The sequence below is a fragment of the Parastagonospora nodorum genome (genome assembly GCF_000146915.1).
Source record: "Parastagonospora nodorum SN15 chromosome Unknown scaffold_13, whole genome shotgun sequence".
Taxonomy (NCBI): domain Eukaryota; kingdom Fungi; phylum Ascomycota; class Dothideomycetes; order Pleosporales; family Phaeosphaeriaceae; genus Parastagonospora; species Parastagonospora nodorum.
In genome coordinates this window covers 766,206-781,874 of record NW_001884561.1, presented here as the reverse complement: position 1 = coordinate 781,874, position 15,669 = coordinate 766,206, and the positions used below count along the sequence as shown (strand labels likewise).

The window sequence follows — 15,669 nt, the reverse complement described above, 5'->3', positions numbered from 1 at the left end:
CGCAGAGGCCAACATCTTCCATACTTCTTACGAGGCCTTCTCAATCCTCCCACCCCTTACAATCCCCGCCGAAATATACTGGATCGCAGCGTGATTGTCTTGCAGCGCCTCCCTAGCCCTCTTCCTCCTCTCATAAAGAATCTCCTTCTCTTTTATAAGCTTCCGCTCTTCTTGCTCAATACTCGCGAGGTCAACTTCCAGCTGTTCTGTCTTCAGCAAAGCCTTCTTCATGCTGTCGATGTACTGAGCGGATGTGAGATCCAGATCAGTGGCGGAAGATACGAGCGGCTTTTCCGCCGGCGGGGTGTCTGGTTTGAACACTGTTGTAGTTTCAGGTGATTTCGAGGATGTTGTGTTGTCGCTTGCTAGGAGCGCTGTATTCCAACCAATATCCTCGTCCCAGGGGAGCGGCTCGGTCTTCAAACGGGTCATCGAGCGTCGGGTATCTTGAAATGTCCTGTGTCGATCTGGTCTCTCTTTCGACCTTGGTGCCTGGAAAGATTCGGTTCCCCGTCCATGCTCCTCGAAGTAGTCTGCAAAATCGCTCGTAGAATCCGAAGTTGGCGTGGAGATTACATGTCCACGGCTTCTGGTGGTCTTTGCACACTCTTCCTTTTCGGTACGCTCCCATGCGCTACTCTGATCATTGGTGGACTGAACCTCGCTTTCGATTCCTTCTTCAATGGGAGGTCTCTTCCGCTTCGTACCTCTGACTGGGTTTTCCGGGATAGTCCGGTTGTAGGGTGACGCTTTGTGAACAGTGTCGTGACTCCCTGCTGATCTTCCCAGAGGTGGAGAGAGACGCATGACCTCGTCAGTGTTTCCAACTTCCCCTCTCGAATCGCGAAAGCCCTTCTGTCCCGTGTCTTCATCCCAAGGCTTTTGAGATGTCTTTGCCGACGACTTCAATCCCTCCGTATCCCCTTCCACCCCACACATCTCAATCTCCCTCTGCCCCTCCTTCAATCTCTCCACCTCCCCCCATACCTCAGCAATATCCTCCATCCCATCCCTCATCCCACCACCTACCCTCCCCAGCCTCCTCACCGCCCTTTCCACATACCCCCCAACCGGCTTCGGCACCCTAAACACCCCGTCCCTCCCCACCGCATCCCCCAAAAAATACCAATAAACCAGCCCTTTAAACTGTCCCCGCCGTTCATCTTCCTGCCCCTGCGAACCCACCATGTCCCTGCTCTTGTCCCAGAACGTACGGAACGGCTCGACGAGATGCACTTTTTCCAGGCTGTGGAATGAGGGGAGCTGGACCATTGACAAGTCAGAGGAGCCGGCGAAGAAGAGTAGGTAGGGAGCTTGGTTGGGGTTACGCGGGCGGCGGCCGAGGGTCGCCCAGACGCGTGAGCCGGTTTCTGAGCCGAGATGGAGTTTAAACGGGTGTTCTGAGGCGCTGAAATGCTGGGGTGAGATTAGGATGGCGGAGATGTGTGGTAAGCTATCCAGTGCGGGTTTCAGGCCTTTGTGGGTCAGTTCGGTTTTCAGGCTGTTTAGTGTTGCTTTTGCCGACGGGGTGTTTGGGGTGAGTTGAGGCATTGCTCGAATTGCGACAATGAGATGCTGAACTGCCCGGGTGGTGGTGATGAGGTAACGGACTTTACGACCTAGAGGGCGTGACTGGTGAAGCAATGGTCAGCTGTTGTGGGGTGAGAGGTTTTGTAGGAGATGCTGGTCCGATAGTGACAAAATCACGGGATTCGTGGGTCTTCGGAGGAGTGATGGTGAAGTAATGCCTAGCTATTGTGAAGAAGTAGGCTCAGTGTAAGCAGTGCGACGCCGTCACCACGTTGCATCGCTGAAGTGAGATCCAAACTGCTGTCCCCGGTTCTCAAACCTGACAAGCTTGTCTCTGTCGGGATGATGTGAAGCGAGCTGTCAGCTGAGGATTTCCAGTGAGTGAATGGAAGTGTTCCTAGTAAAGCTCAAGACAATGAGGTAGGTGCGAGGCAGAATGGGGCTAGCAACAAGCGATCGGCAGCTGAAGCCGCTGAAGGTAAGTGTTGAGAGAAAAGCCTCCACGGTCAACATTGCCGCACAACACCAGCCTAGTCAGAGACGAAAGTTCAGTCTTGCACATTGGAAAATCGCATTGAAAACTACAAAATCAATCAAACATACGAGAAAGGGTATATGGGTATAAGCCGCATGTCCACATCCACGCCCATCCCAAACCTAAACACAAACTCCAAAGAAAGCCTCTCCCTAACAATCGCGAAGAAAAATATCATTCTATCCCTCAGCCTCCGCCATAATCTGCTCTCCTTCATCCAGCATCTCCACCACACGCTTCAGATTCCCAACCATCTCCTTCGCCTGGCCGACAAGCAGCAACTTCTCCGCATTCGCCGGCAAGCCGAGATATGTCGGTGGCTCACGCTCGGGTAAATCATTGACCCAGCCCATGAAGTCCTTCCAGCCAGTGGCGCTTGGCAGCATCAGACCCTCAGACTTGACGATTTGGAAGTTGTCTTCGAAGGCGGCGGGTGTCATGCAGTCCTCGACGAGGGAGGAAAGGATGCCGTAGTCCTCGGCGTCGTCGATCTTGCCGCCGTACATTTCGGTGATCAGGGTGCGGATCATTTCCCATGGGATTTTGGAGGGAGCGATGTTGGAGCGGCCTTGCGCAACGGTGTCGACCCAGGTGTCGATAATGAAGCTGCAGCATTCGTACTAGATGCAATATTAGTACGTAATATGTGTGAAGGAGTTGGAGGAACTTACGTCGCTGTCGTTGAACTCCCAGAAGCCCTTCCAGCCCAGTGTTGGCGCGTAGCGGAGACGCTCTTGGATCACTGCGTGAAGGAAGGATAGAACAAGATAAATGCGCGCCTTCTCGACAGGTGCCTTGACAGCCTTCTCTGCCATTGAAGACAGGGAGTCCTTCATGTTGGCACGGATACCGGCAGGCTGCTCGTATGAAAGCACTCGGGAAGCACGAAGAAGGTTGACAGGAATCTTGGGACTCGACTCCATGGACAAGAATAGACGGAAGTCGGGGTTTGGCTTAAGCGACTCCAGTCTCTTCTCGAGTGACTGCAGCCATTGTGGTGCAAGATGGACATTCTTGACCAGGACCCAGTTGCCAGTCGTTGCGGCGTTGGCAATGGCCTTGTCTGCTGTAGCTGCACCTTCATTCGAACCCATGGCGATGTTAGAGCAGGTAACATTTTCGCGCTGGACCAAGTTGTCGACCTTGTAACTGGCGTCGAATCCAGGGCTCGAGCTCAGTGCCACTGGTGTGACTGCGTTGACTTGCTTGACGATATCACCAAGATCGCCACTAATGTCCAAGATGCCCTTGCCAAACACTTCGGTAACAAAGCGCTCAACGGCAGGCACGAAGCGATCGACGCGGAAAAGCTTGACAAGAAGGAGAGCCCGGAGCTGTTTGTCAAACTTGTTGAGGTCATCAGGCCAAAGCTGGGGCACGTGTCGATCTCCAAGTTCCTCAGTGAGGAAGGTGTCCCATGCGGTGGGCTCAACCTTTTCGATCTCTTCCTTGAATATGGCAAGCTTTGCAGCTCGCTGCATGACTTCATCCTTGCGCTCAGGCTGTGTGGAGACATCGACTTCGGTTAGATCGGAGTCAAGCAGCTTATCAATGAGAGTCTTGTCCATCTTGTAAGGCGCAGCCTGTACAAGAAGCATTGCGAACGTGACACGGTCCTTCTGGAGCAGCGACAGTGACGTCCGGCGATAAGCATCGACGAAGAGTTCGGTGATGATCTGATCAATACGAGCAGCGTGGCCAGTGATCGACGAGTTCCGGATCCTGGCTAGCACAGTCTCAAAGATCTGAGTGAAGTACTGAAGTGAGAACTGGTAGAAGTGGTTGAGGTGGTGCAGTTGCTCCAAGACAGCGAAGATAGCTGAGCATGAACGAGCAACGACGGTGTACTCCTTGGTGATGTTCTCCACTTCAGTCATGACACCTGCAGTCTCGGACACCTTGTCTGAGATCTCCTTGGCTTCCTTCTTGAGAGTCTCCAGTGTCTCAATGACGCGGTCATCATCGAGGATATTGCCGCGAGACTCGTTGAGGGCTTGAAGGAGGCGCTTCTCAAGCTGACGCAGATGCACAGCGAATTCACCCTGCATCTTGATGAGGTTCGATCGGCGCTCATCGACATCAGGCCTCTCCGACTTGAGGACTTCGTTGAGTGTCTGAGTCTGCAGACTGCTCTGTGTGACCGTGAAATTGACGAAGGTGGTACGACTGCAAATGTCGGGCGGGAAGTTGGCAGAGGGGTCGCGGGTCGAAAGGTATAAGCGGAACGAAGGCGAGAAGTCGATCTCCTGTTTGCCGAGCTGGATAAGCACACGTCCTCCTGTCTTCTGGTATTCCTTGTTGAGAACGTGATTGAGGATAGGATCCAAATGTTCCGCATCCTGGATCAAGATTGGGTTGCCAAAACGCAGGGAACTCTCGAGCTGTTTAGTGAAGGAGTCGTCAAGGAAGCTTGTCACTGTGAGACGGCGGTCCTTGCATTCGTTCTGCAAGAACTCCGTCGTCCTACCGGAAGGATCGATGATGAGTGGGTATCGGTTGAAGCGCTTGAGAACGATGGCATTCTCGGTACACAGGTCATCGACCGGTAGACCGTTGTGCTGCCATGTAAGACGATCATCTGCAGATGAGAGATATTCAGTAATCGGGTTGGGTGTCTTGTAGGTGATGCCAGAATTCCTGAGGTGCTCGAACCAGTCCTCGGTGAGAGCCTTCCTGTACTGTTGGTCGTAGTATCCAGCATAAGCGATGAACGCCGCGGCAACCAGAACATCGCCAACAATGGTGTCGATCTGAGAGTCAAAGGACTTGCTGCTCGATTCCCAACGCTGACGCTCAGAAGACAAGCTGTCTAGCAGTCTAACACTGCGGTCCACCTTGAACTGCACGGTAGCCATCTCTAATTTGATGGCCTGGGTCTCGCTGATCAAGGTTGCGTATTCTGCCTTGTAACGAATGATGCTGTCCTCGAGATTCTGAATGAGGATTTGTGTCTCTTTGGCGCCCTCTTCTGTCTTTTGCAACTCGGCTCCCAAGCTGTCTACCTCAGCACGAAGTGGGCCGACCCTGTCCAAAATATCGGAGAAGGCGACTTGAGCTGTGACCCACTGCACAAGCGGACCACAGGCCTTTGAGGCACGGTTGACCTTCTCAAAAGTGAAGTCCTCTTTGGAAAGATAGTCGTTCAGCATCCTCCTTCGAAGAGGTGCGGTCATCTGTCGCTCGTTGTCGAATTGCACAATGCTGGCGATGAAGTCATCGCGACGAACGATACCAACAATGGTCTTCCAGCTGTCTGGCTTATGACCGAGCAGGGTGCAGACCGCCTCTAGTGCTAGCTTGACACCAGCAGGAGGATTCTGCATAGATCGGACTTCGGTGAGATGCTGTCGCTTGATATTCTGGACGCTCTTCGCCGCCTCAATGACAGCTGGCTCAGCGGCAGCCAAATCCTCGTCCACCACCTGTCGTCTCTTCTGAATTTCTTCCTTATCCTTCTCAAGCCTCTTCTGAATCTGCTCAGACCCAGCCTTCTTCTGTTCAGCTTCGCGCTGATCCTCCAACATGTGCTGCAATTTCTCGTTCGCTTCAGCGTCCTTCTTCGTCAGTTGAGTTTGCTTCTCCGCAAGACTGGATCGCAGTTCCTTGACCTTGTCGAATGTCTCGTGTAGCTTCTCAAGACCAACGTTGAGATGACGTTGCTGTTCCTCAAGATCTTCGCGCTTCTCGCTGTACAGCGTGACGTACTGTGCGACGAAGTCAAGGAAATGACGTGGGGTAAGGTACATCTTCCGGTTCTGTGTCTTCTGGAGCTTCTCGTTCTTGGACCGTAGGGAGTGGTGAACCGCCACCATGGCGTTGACAACACTCTCGCGATGTGATGGTGGCAAACTGAGACCGCGATAAGCAACTGGGATGCTATCTGGTGCAATGTAATGCGGTCGGTCAAGATCGATAGACTGGGTAAGCTCTGAGCTGACTTGGTAGAGAGCTTGGTCAGACCAGTCTCCGAACCAATTAAGCACGCAACGATTGAAGAGCGCAGGACTGGTCGCTGCCTTGGAAGACAAGCCTTCCTCTGGAGGGTTCATGGTGAAGACCACGTGAAGGTTCTTGACAATCTGATCCGTGAACCACTTGTAGAGCTCCTCCTGTGAGTCCAAGATGGTGCCTTGTCGCTGCGCCCCTTCCTTGATTGCGGTCATCAAGGCTGCGTACTCGTCGCCTTCGAAAAGACCTGGTACCTCGGCATTGGCGAGGAGGGTGTTCATGCGCTCAAGGAAACCAGAATCCAGAACATTGGCTTCGTCCATGATGAAGCAGATCTTCTCACCCTTGCAACCGCAGCGGCGCAAGACATTTCGAAGGTCTTCGTCGAAGTCCTCCCCAGAGTATTTGCCGTGAACCTTGATCTGATAGACGCTGAGACCGTTCATCCAAGCAACAAAACGAGATAGTGTGGGTCTTTCCGGATCCACTCACACCAATGAGGATAAGATGGCCTTGGGGCTGGGCGGAACACACGATCGATGCGAAGAACGTGTTCGAGGACATCGTTGAAAAGGATAAGCGGTACGTCAACTTCTTCCTCGCAGAAAGTCTTGAGACGAGCCTTCACGAACTCACGGAGCTGATCGCGCTCAACGGGAATGTAGTTCTTTGATAACCAGTTCGAGAAGAGGATAGGGCCAGCAAGGGCCTTCTCTTCGTCAATGGTAGGGAAGTGCTCCAGTGCAATGCGGTGCACGCATTCGTCAGTCCATTGCCTCTCATCCTCGCCAATAAGACGATCCTGGAATAGTCGCAAGGCTTCGTGTGCCCAGATACGGACAAGACCTTCGATAGGCAAGGTCTCCAGTGGTCGGAGGGCCTCATAAATACCACGGACCCAACGCGTAAGCTCACGGGGAGAGTAGACGTAGTGTGGCTGAATGTCTGGCGTGAATCTCTTCTGCGACTCTGCGTAAAGCTGTACCATTGCCTTTGGTCAAGGCTTCGGAGTAGCCGCGGAGGGTTGGGATGATCTTCAGGACAGCGCTGTTAAAGGTGCCGTAAATCTGGAGAAGAGACTGCTCGCCAGGATAGTCAACCATGATGAGTGGTGCATGGCGCAAGAAGCGGAGTCCCATTGGCGTACGGCCAGCATCTGTTGGAGGGTTACAAGCACCAACGAATTGAATGCGATCAAGCGTAACCCAAGTCTTGTCAGATGTCCTCCAGAAGCCGTTATGCTCAACAAGCTGTCGCAGGAACGAGATGGCGCGCTGTGTGCCGTATTTGTCTGGTGCTGGCAAGTTGATCTCATCGCAGAAGATGATGAGCCATCGGCCAACCTGAGTTGGCGTAAGCTGGACGCCATTCAGTGTCTTCTTGTACTCGCAGTACTGTTCGAAAGTCTTGATGAGCAGATCCGGTGTGGTCGCGCTGGAGAAATTGAGACCGACGACTTGCATGTTTGGCAGTTTGCGAAGTGCGCTGAACAGGGTCATGGTCTTTCCGGAACCAGGTGGACCGCACAACAAGAGAGGCTTGTGCTCCGCAAGCCATGAGTATAGCACGTCTTCGTGGCGCACCGTGTCCAGCGTGGGAATGACTACATCGGTCTGGATGACGGAGTGCGTGTTGACCTCCACATTCGGGACCTGGTTCTGCCACATGTCCCAGTCTGGCTTATCTGGCTTGACATCGTAGTCAATGAGGGACGTGGACTCGTTGAGGAGCGGGAGTTCGACATCGGTAAGACCGGCGATAAGGTCTCCGAATTGCTTGCGGTCCGAAAGGGGACAGTCACCCACTAGAGCCCATACCAGTGCAACGAGCAACTTCTTGGCGAGGTAGGTCTCCATCTTGTCGTCTTCGAGTGGGAAGTCCTGGTGTTGCACGTTGTACTCCAAGACGTTGCGGCATGCTTTGTTAAGCAAAGAGAAGAGTGTGTTGAGGGCCCGAATATCGGTGTATTCCATGATATGCTTGAACTTGCGCGCCATGCTCAAAGCTTTTTCGATGAAGCAGTCCTGGGTAAGTTTGATGTGAAGGAAGTCTGCTACCAAGCCTTGTGTGGCGAGAGTCTTCTGAGACATCTGCCCTGGGGCTACAGAATCGTCCTCAATATCCTCGAACGGTGTTGCCTTGAGATGCTCAATGTAGTGCTTAATCATCATGTCGACTTCCACAGTGTCGTCGCTGAACCAGACCATACCACAGCGGGAGACAGTAGCAAGAGTGGCGTACTTGAGTGTCTCTACTTCGAACATAATGCGAACGTTCGATGGAAGATTGAGACGTTCTCCATTAGGCAACGTGAGAAGCTTGTTGTCGTCCAAGACGGAGTTCAAGTTCTCTACCCATTCTGGGTCGACATCGCCGTCGAAAACAATCCAGTGTCGCTTACTGTCCTCGCCACGAAGGTTGTCGACGATCTTACGAAGGATACTGGTGAACAGACCGTCGGTCCACTCTCGAGTTGTGCTGTCCAATGTTCCGTATAGCTGCTCCTTGCTCATGACTTTAGGATCGATGACGTGACAAACGCCTTCAACACCTTCTACCGCTTGCAATGCGGATAGAAGGGTTCGCCAAGCCGCAGACTTTCCGGAACCTGAGGAGCCGACCATCATGACACCGTGGTGCAGGTTCTGAATCTGGTAGAGTTGCAAGATCTTGGTCATCCAGCCCTCGCTAACAACAAGCTTAGATTCTGCGGCACACTTGCGAATAGCTTCGCTCAGCTTGTCTAGAGGTGCAGGGATGTACTCAACACCCGGGAACGAGTCTTCCTGGATAGTCTTCATGATCTCGACATCCGAGCGGATCAACTTAGGAGCCATAGTCTCGCGCAGACTCTGGATGATGATCTGAGGCTCCATGACAGCTTCATCTGGTGTTTGCGATTCTTCCTGGATAGCGATGCGCGCACGTTTGAGTCCACCGGAACTAACGAGAACACTCTTAAGCGCACGCAAGCCAAAGTCATAATGAGCTTGCTTGGAAAGACCAGCGGCACACTTGTCGAAGAATGGTACAACCTGTTTCGAAAGTTCCTTCGCTTGCGTGAAACCCTGGGAGTAAAGCATGACTTCGGCAATGAGCTCCTTGTCCGGTTTGGACATAGCAACGCTTCGGAACAGCTTCTTGAGATTGTCGGGCAAGTTTGAACGTCCAGCATAGCCAGGATTCATGGTAATGAATACTCCAGTGTTACCGTTGACCTTGAGTTGACGTCCGATGAGCTCGATCTGAGACTTGTCGTCCTCAGCGCCCTTCTTCAGGCCAAGCTGAATGTTCTGAATTTGTTGTGATACGGCTGAGAGGATGCGCTCTTCAAGACGATTGAACTCGTCGAAGCAACCCCATGCACCAACCTGACAGATACCAAGGAAGATGCGACCCATGGCTTGGAAATCAAACGTGTCGTCACAGCAGAAGACGAGAGTAAAGCGACCAAGTTGCACACCGAGTGCCTTCACCGACTCAGTCTTTCCTGTACCGGCAGGTCCATAAGGTGATCCACCAAGACGCTGGCAAAGCGCTTGGGTGAGAGTAAGAAAGCAGCGATCGGTAAGTGGCGTACGGACCAGGCGGTCTGGGACACCCAAGTATTCAAATCCGTAGTCGAGAGTTGCATTGGCCATCTTGATCTTGAGACGCAGCAACAGGTCGTTGTTGGGTTCGTATACATAGCGCATACAAAGAAGCCACATGTGGTGAGTCGGTGAGCGCGCACCAACTTTGTGCAACTTGTGAATGACATCGCGCTGATGGACGAATTCAGTAATGAGATCCTCGTACTTCCTGCGCTGGATGGGCTCGAGATCACCCAGGACGACAGTGGCGAGGAGCTGCAGCAGCTTGACTTGCTTCTCGTATAGTTGGGGTAGCGAGCTGCCCTCTTCCACGAGTGACTTCTCGACAACAGCAGTCCAAGCCATCTGTGTACCAAGGACAACCACCTGGGCGGGGTACTTCCTGAGATAGCCATCGAAGCGCTGTGCGTCTATCTCGTCGTCCGAAACAATTTCAGCAAACTCTTCGTAAGCCTCGTAAGCCAGCTCAGCCAGCGTTGTCTTCATATTGAGCTCGAGTGCCCCGAGCCATTCGTTGATTCGCGGAGTCTTGATGAGCGATATGTCCTTGCGTAGGGTGACCTCTTCGCCTTCCTTGGAAGTGAAGCCTTTGATGACACCGTCCTCGTCAGTGATCAGCCCTGAGATACCAGCAAACATCTTTCGAAGATGCTTGGCAATGCGCATGACGTCGTTGCTGTTGCCAATAATTTCCAGCAAGTCTTCATCACCGACAAAGTAGAAACGAGGGAAGGAGACACGTTCGCGCTCAAGATACTCGCCAAGAGCTTTCTGGATCTTGTTGAGCAGCTCGGCGAGACGCTCTAGAGACTTCTGTACGCCGGTTATGTTGAGAACCTCGAGCACGAATGGCGTTCGGGAGACCTTCTTCATGACAGACAAGAACTCTGAGTTGATGTTCTGGAAACGAGCGGACTCCATGGGCAGAAGATGTTTGATGTCTGCGTTACCAGTGAATACACCCTCAAGGTATACCCATTGACGCTGTACATCGATCCAGACATCGAAAAGGACGTGAACACGGTTCAACTTGTCCTCCCAGGATGAGGCTTCCTCTTCAAACTCCTTGTAGTAGGGCGAATGCCGCATAGCCTGCAGGGAGTTGAGGTTCTCGCTGCACTTTGCGAAAAGGTCGTCCCAACCACGGATGAGGCGGCACTTGTTCTGGTAGTTGACCAATTCCAGGGCGTAGTTCTGCCATGTCTCGCGGACCTGCTTAAGGAATTCTTCGAGAGCCATCTCGCCCTGCGCTTGAGTAATGACATCCCGGATGATCTTCTCACTCGGACCGAGCTTAAGGTCCCACACGTCGCCTAGGGTCATGGAGATGGCAGAGTATCGCTTCTGCGGCTTCAACTGCTTGAAGATCTTAGACCAATGTCGCTCACGCACAGCATCAGATCGAAGCTCGGCGAGAACAACGTTGTCTTTCAGAAGCTGTTTCAACGTGCTCTGAACATACTCGAAGGCCTGGTATTGTCGCATGCGGCTGGGCATATCCTTGGTCATCTTCAGGAGGTTGTCGATGTTTTGGCGCAGCTTGCGGGGCTGGATGCTGCTCCAGAGGACTTCTCGGAGATCGTTGACACTCTTCCAAATTATGCCAAGAGCTGACCATACACCCTTGAAGTCTTGAACTTCCTCAAGCAGTGTTTCAAGAGTGTTCTCGGGAGATGGCGGTAAGCCGAGAGCCTCCTTAGCCTTCGAAATGTTTCCAGATTCGGTTTGCAGTTGGCTCAGCTTCTGGTCGAACCTCGCAAGAATCTGTGACGCCTCTTCCGGTGGAAGGTTGCCAGCGACGGGCTTGTCCTCGGTCCATTCGGCTGTGATGTCCGCGATCTTCTGGTTGACGACCTTGTCCTCCGCAGCAATCTTTGCTCGTAGTGCATCGGCCTGATCGTTGGCAATCTTGGTCTTGCGCTCGAGCACCTCAGTAAGGGTCTGCCACTCGTGGTCAATCTGGTCCATTTGCAGCCAGTCCGAGGGGAATTGGTAGCGCTGACGAGCCAATGTCGCCTGGCCTTGACGGAAAGTGACAATCTCCGGTTCCCATTCCATGACCTTCCTCTTGCATTGTTGGACAGTGGTGATGAACGATACTGCTTGCGCGGTAGACGAGGCTTCCAAGGTCTGTACTTCGAGATCCTTACGTGCCTTCTCGATTTGGACATAGACATCAGCCATGCGCTGTCCGAGTCTGGTGGCAAATTTGGTCAGGATTTCTTGCTGCCACTGGTCGTATTTGGCGTTGACCTTGACCTGAACTTGATCATAGTCGACAGTAACATAACCGAATCGGCGGCTGATATCGGAGTTGTCGAAGGTGGCGCGGGTTTTGCGGATCTCTTGGAGTAGTTGGAGCCATCTCGAGAGATCTTCACCCAGGATGTCGTAGACATGCTCGGATTGCAGGTCCCACAATGATTGGAATTGCAGCCACTCATCCACATATGAAGAGATGTCTCGTAGCTTGCCCTCGACTGCGCCATACACTTCTATCAGAGAAGCGGTGCAGCGGCTTGGGAGGTCAGAGAACTGGTTAAGTGATGCGTCGTCGCTAGCTTCAAGTCGGATCTCGTAACGTGAAGCCTTGATCTTTTGAAGAGTGCAGATAACTGCGAGCCATTGCTGCAACTGCTCAAGCCAGCTTGCTCGAGCATACTCAACAGGCGGGCTGAGGTAGATGACCTGATTGCGCATGGTGATCTCGAGAGTCAATCGAGACAGTGTAGGCTTCACTTCGGAGACCTCGGCAGGAGCAGGTTGGCTGACGGGTCGTCTTGAGTCCTCTTCATCGTCAACATTAGTGAACACCTCAATCCAGAGTGTGATCGCGCGGCTCAGACGTGTAAGCAGGATAGCTTCGATGCGTGCATTCATCTCGGCGACCCATGTGGCAAGATTGGCATAGTTCTCCAAGTTCAGCTGATCGATCTGTTTCTGAATCGTCTCGAGGTTACGTTGAAAGGCGTCCTTGCTATACGGGCATGTCTCCAGGTCCTTGAGAGCTTTCTCAATGGTCGAGTTGATGGTGACAAGTCCAGCAACCTTGGTCTGAAGCAGCGAGGTTGCAGCGCCAAAGTCGCGCACGAATTGAACATGCTTGCTCTCGCTACGAACACTTCCAGCTCCAGCGGGGAAACCGGACTGGCGCACATGCAAGTCGTATGCGTGTACGAAGGACTCCCACTTCAGCGGCACACCCTTGCCAACAAGCGCTTGTACGTCATTGACATAGTTGTTCAGCAGTAAAGCTACACCAGCCATCTCTGAGATTGAGCGCACGGTTTGGGTGTAGGTGCGTACGCTCTCCATTAGGCTGACGGCGTATGGGTACACACGCTTGGCTTCTTTCGAGATATTGTTGATGCCGTGAGGAACTTGGTATCCGCGCCATGTCAAGTTACGAACCTCCTTGAAGAGTGCGATGACTTGTCCATCGAAATTGACATTCAGTTCAAGAATGTTGCCTGCAGCACGGTTTTTGCTGACAAGGAAAAGGCGTCCGGAAATGGAGAGCTTCCTTCGCGCGACTTCTTGCAGCCACGACTCGAAGATGGGACGGGTGTCGAGCTTCTTCTTGAACATGCTGCTCTCAGCTTGGAGTTTTCTGACCCTCAGAGTGAAGCGCCCAGTCCTTGCCCAGAATGTCTTCAACCTTGCCCATGTAGTTTTCGAGCTGGGTTTCGATTTGGCGAGCCCATATGACCGCGCCGGACACGGGAGGGAAATCGCGAAGTTGCGCCATCGCGTGCGCCTCCGAGTTGCCGTATTGGCGCTTGAAGCGCTCGTGGAGAGCCGAAATGTCCTGCTTGACATTCTCTATGAGCTGAGACTGGTACTCAGAGATAGCTCCTCGGATCTTGGGCCGCACGAAGAGCGGGTTGAATTTGGAGAAGACGCGGAACATCTCGCTGGCGGTCTTGGCAGTTCCCAGACGATCTCGGAGTCTCGCAATGATCGAGTTCTCGACACGCGAGGTGCGCTCGTTGTACTTCTGCTCAGCCTGCTCAAACAGCCTCGTACCCTCTGCAGAAACATCGAGCACGTCGACATCCTTGAGAACGTCATAGGCTTCCTTGACTTCCTTGACAGCATCAACGTCGCCAATCTCCTCGATGATGACAGTCTCCTTTGCCTTGCGAGCTGTCAGACAACGACGACTGTGAGCCGAGTACGTTGGACAATGGTGCGCTGAAGCTGCTCGTGGTTCTTGCGGAATGTGGCGATGTATCGGATGCGCTCCTCGGTCTCCTTGTGCTTTGCTGCGATCTTGATGGGGATGAACTTCTCGTTCCTGCGCCTGGTCACCTCGCGAGCAACGTTGGTGAACTCCTTGACGTTCTCTTCCCAGCTCCGCCAAATGCTCTCTGCTACTTCCATGATCGCCTGAAACTCGGGGTAGTCCATGTGCATGAGCGTCTTGCCATGGAGTAGCTTGTGGATCTGAACATTGAGATCGCCAGAGATGGCCTCTACGAGAGGGAGCGCGCGGCGAACGGGGTATGGACAGATGCGGAGCTTCTTGTTCATATGGCCGAAGATGGAGTTGACGGCTTCCTGCACAGCTTGTAGAGATGTAGCAGATAGCAGATGGTCCAGCGGAAAGTCGCGCATCAGCTGGTTGTACTTCTGCACCAAGTCCGTGCTCTCTTTCAGGCCAGTGTCAGCGCTGAAGCTCACTGTGGCCTGGAAGCGCTTTGCGTTCTTCAACACATCCAGAGTCAGCCTGACACCGGGACTGCCAAGCTGCCTCTCGATATCCTGCAGCCTGTTCTCCATGGAAAGCCAAAAGTTGATCTCCTGTCCGGCTGTTCCTGTCGACACATCGCGCGAGGTCTTGGTGATGGTTTGGATCGACTTGATCCAGCCGTTGACAGTGGCTTGCAGGCCATTCAGAAAGCTGCTGTCTTGTAGAATGGCGGGTGGGATCTGGTCGGGAGACGGCTTGTTGTTCTTGTGCTCAGCATCCTCAAGGGCACTCTGAATGAGAGGGTGCAAGGGAAGCAGAAGCTCCGGGATTTCTGCGTTCTGTTGTAGATGACTGAAGCTCAGCGCCAACTCAGCCATCTTCTTCTTTGCTGCCGAAATGCCCGTCCTAGCATCATTATCTCCTTTGCTGTAAGCCGAAGTCGAGGTGCGCTGGCTCTTGGTGTAATTGTCGAAATACGGCTCAACCGTAGACTGAATATGGGACTGAAGAAACTCGTAGGGAGTGCCATCTTGCGAAGCGGCATTATTAGAAAATGTGTAACCGGGAAGTGTCGAAATATGAACTTGCGCGTTAAGGGGTATCGCTGGGTCTAAGGGTATCGATCGCTTCGAAATAACAACAAAGGCGGCGCAGGTACGGGAAGCAGTGAGCTCGGACGCAATGGTGTAGGTGTAGTGCTCAGTGACGCCTGGGGATATTGTTAGTCTATCGTGCCTTCCACTTTGAGATGACACTTGCCATTGGTTCCATCAGTTGCGTCGATGCGGGGCTCCTCGACGATGTTCTTCGCAAGGTACAGCGCCTGCTGCCCCTCGGAAGCAAAGCGCGAGCATCGCTGCAGGGTATCTTCTTTCCGGGCGGAGTGGAGCAGACTGCCTGGAGCATAAAGATCTTGGGGTGTGGCGCCCAAACTGATGTCAAGGACCTTTTCCAGGTGCTCGACAATCGTATTGGGGTCGAATGCGGGTGGTGTGGGACTGGGCGTGCGTATGCTGCCGTTGGCCGCCCCTGGGGCCAGCGGTCCCTCCATGTTGTTCGTTGAGTGGGTTTATCGGCGCGGAGACATGTGATTCCTTGTTTCCGGTGATGGCAGAAACAGGATGGATGGCCGGGTATTATGTACTATGGTGTAAGGATCGTAGGAGGCGCACGGCGGTGATGGCGATGACTTGTCTCTCCAGACTGCGAAAGTTGACTACGGAGCTTGAGTCGCGTCGACGCGGCATGTGCACGCCTTACCCGACTGGCTCACTCCCGCACTTGGCACTACCGCAGGGGATCGGCTGGAATGCGATGTGATTGGTGCGCCGGCTTTGAAACAGGCACAAACGCTTACACAACGTGCGCAA

General features: G+C 53.1%; 2 protein-coding genes across 2 annotated transcripts; both read right to left on the bottom strand.

The window, feature by feature from the left end:
- Positions 1-27: 27 nt before the first annotated feature.
- SNOG_08847 (hypothetical protein) lies at positions 28-1,005 on the bottom strand (the record flags this gene model as incomplete). Its single annotated transcript, XM_001799099.1, has 1 exon — positions 28-1,005. The coding sequence occupies one exon, from the start codon at positions 1,003-1,005 to the stop codon at positions 28-30; it is 978 nt and encodes a 325-aa protein (XP_001799151.1).
- Positions 1,006-2,244: 1,239 nt separating this feature from the next.
- SNOG_08846 (hypothetical protein) lies at positions 2,245-15,350 on the bottom strand (the record flags this gene model as incomplete). Its single annotated transcript, XM_001799098.1, is given in 9 exon segments — positions 2,245-2,685; positions 2,737-6,479; positions 6,548-6,982; positions 6,999-9,503; positions 9,594-13,205; positions 13,222-13,752; positions 13,785-14,790; positions 14,938-15,008; positions 15,035-15,350. The coding sequence occupies 9 exon segments, from the start codon at positions 15,348-15,350 to the stop codon at positions 2,245-2,247; spliced, it is 12,660 nt and encodes a 4,219-aa protein (XP_001799150.1).
- Between the last annotated feature and the right edge of the window lie 319 nt (positions 15,351-15,669).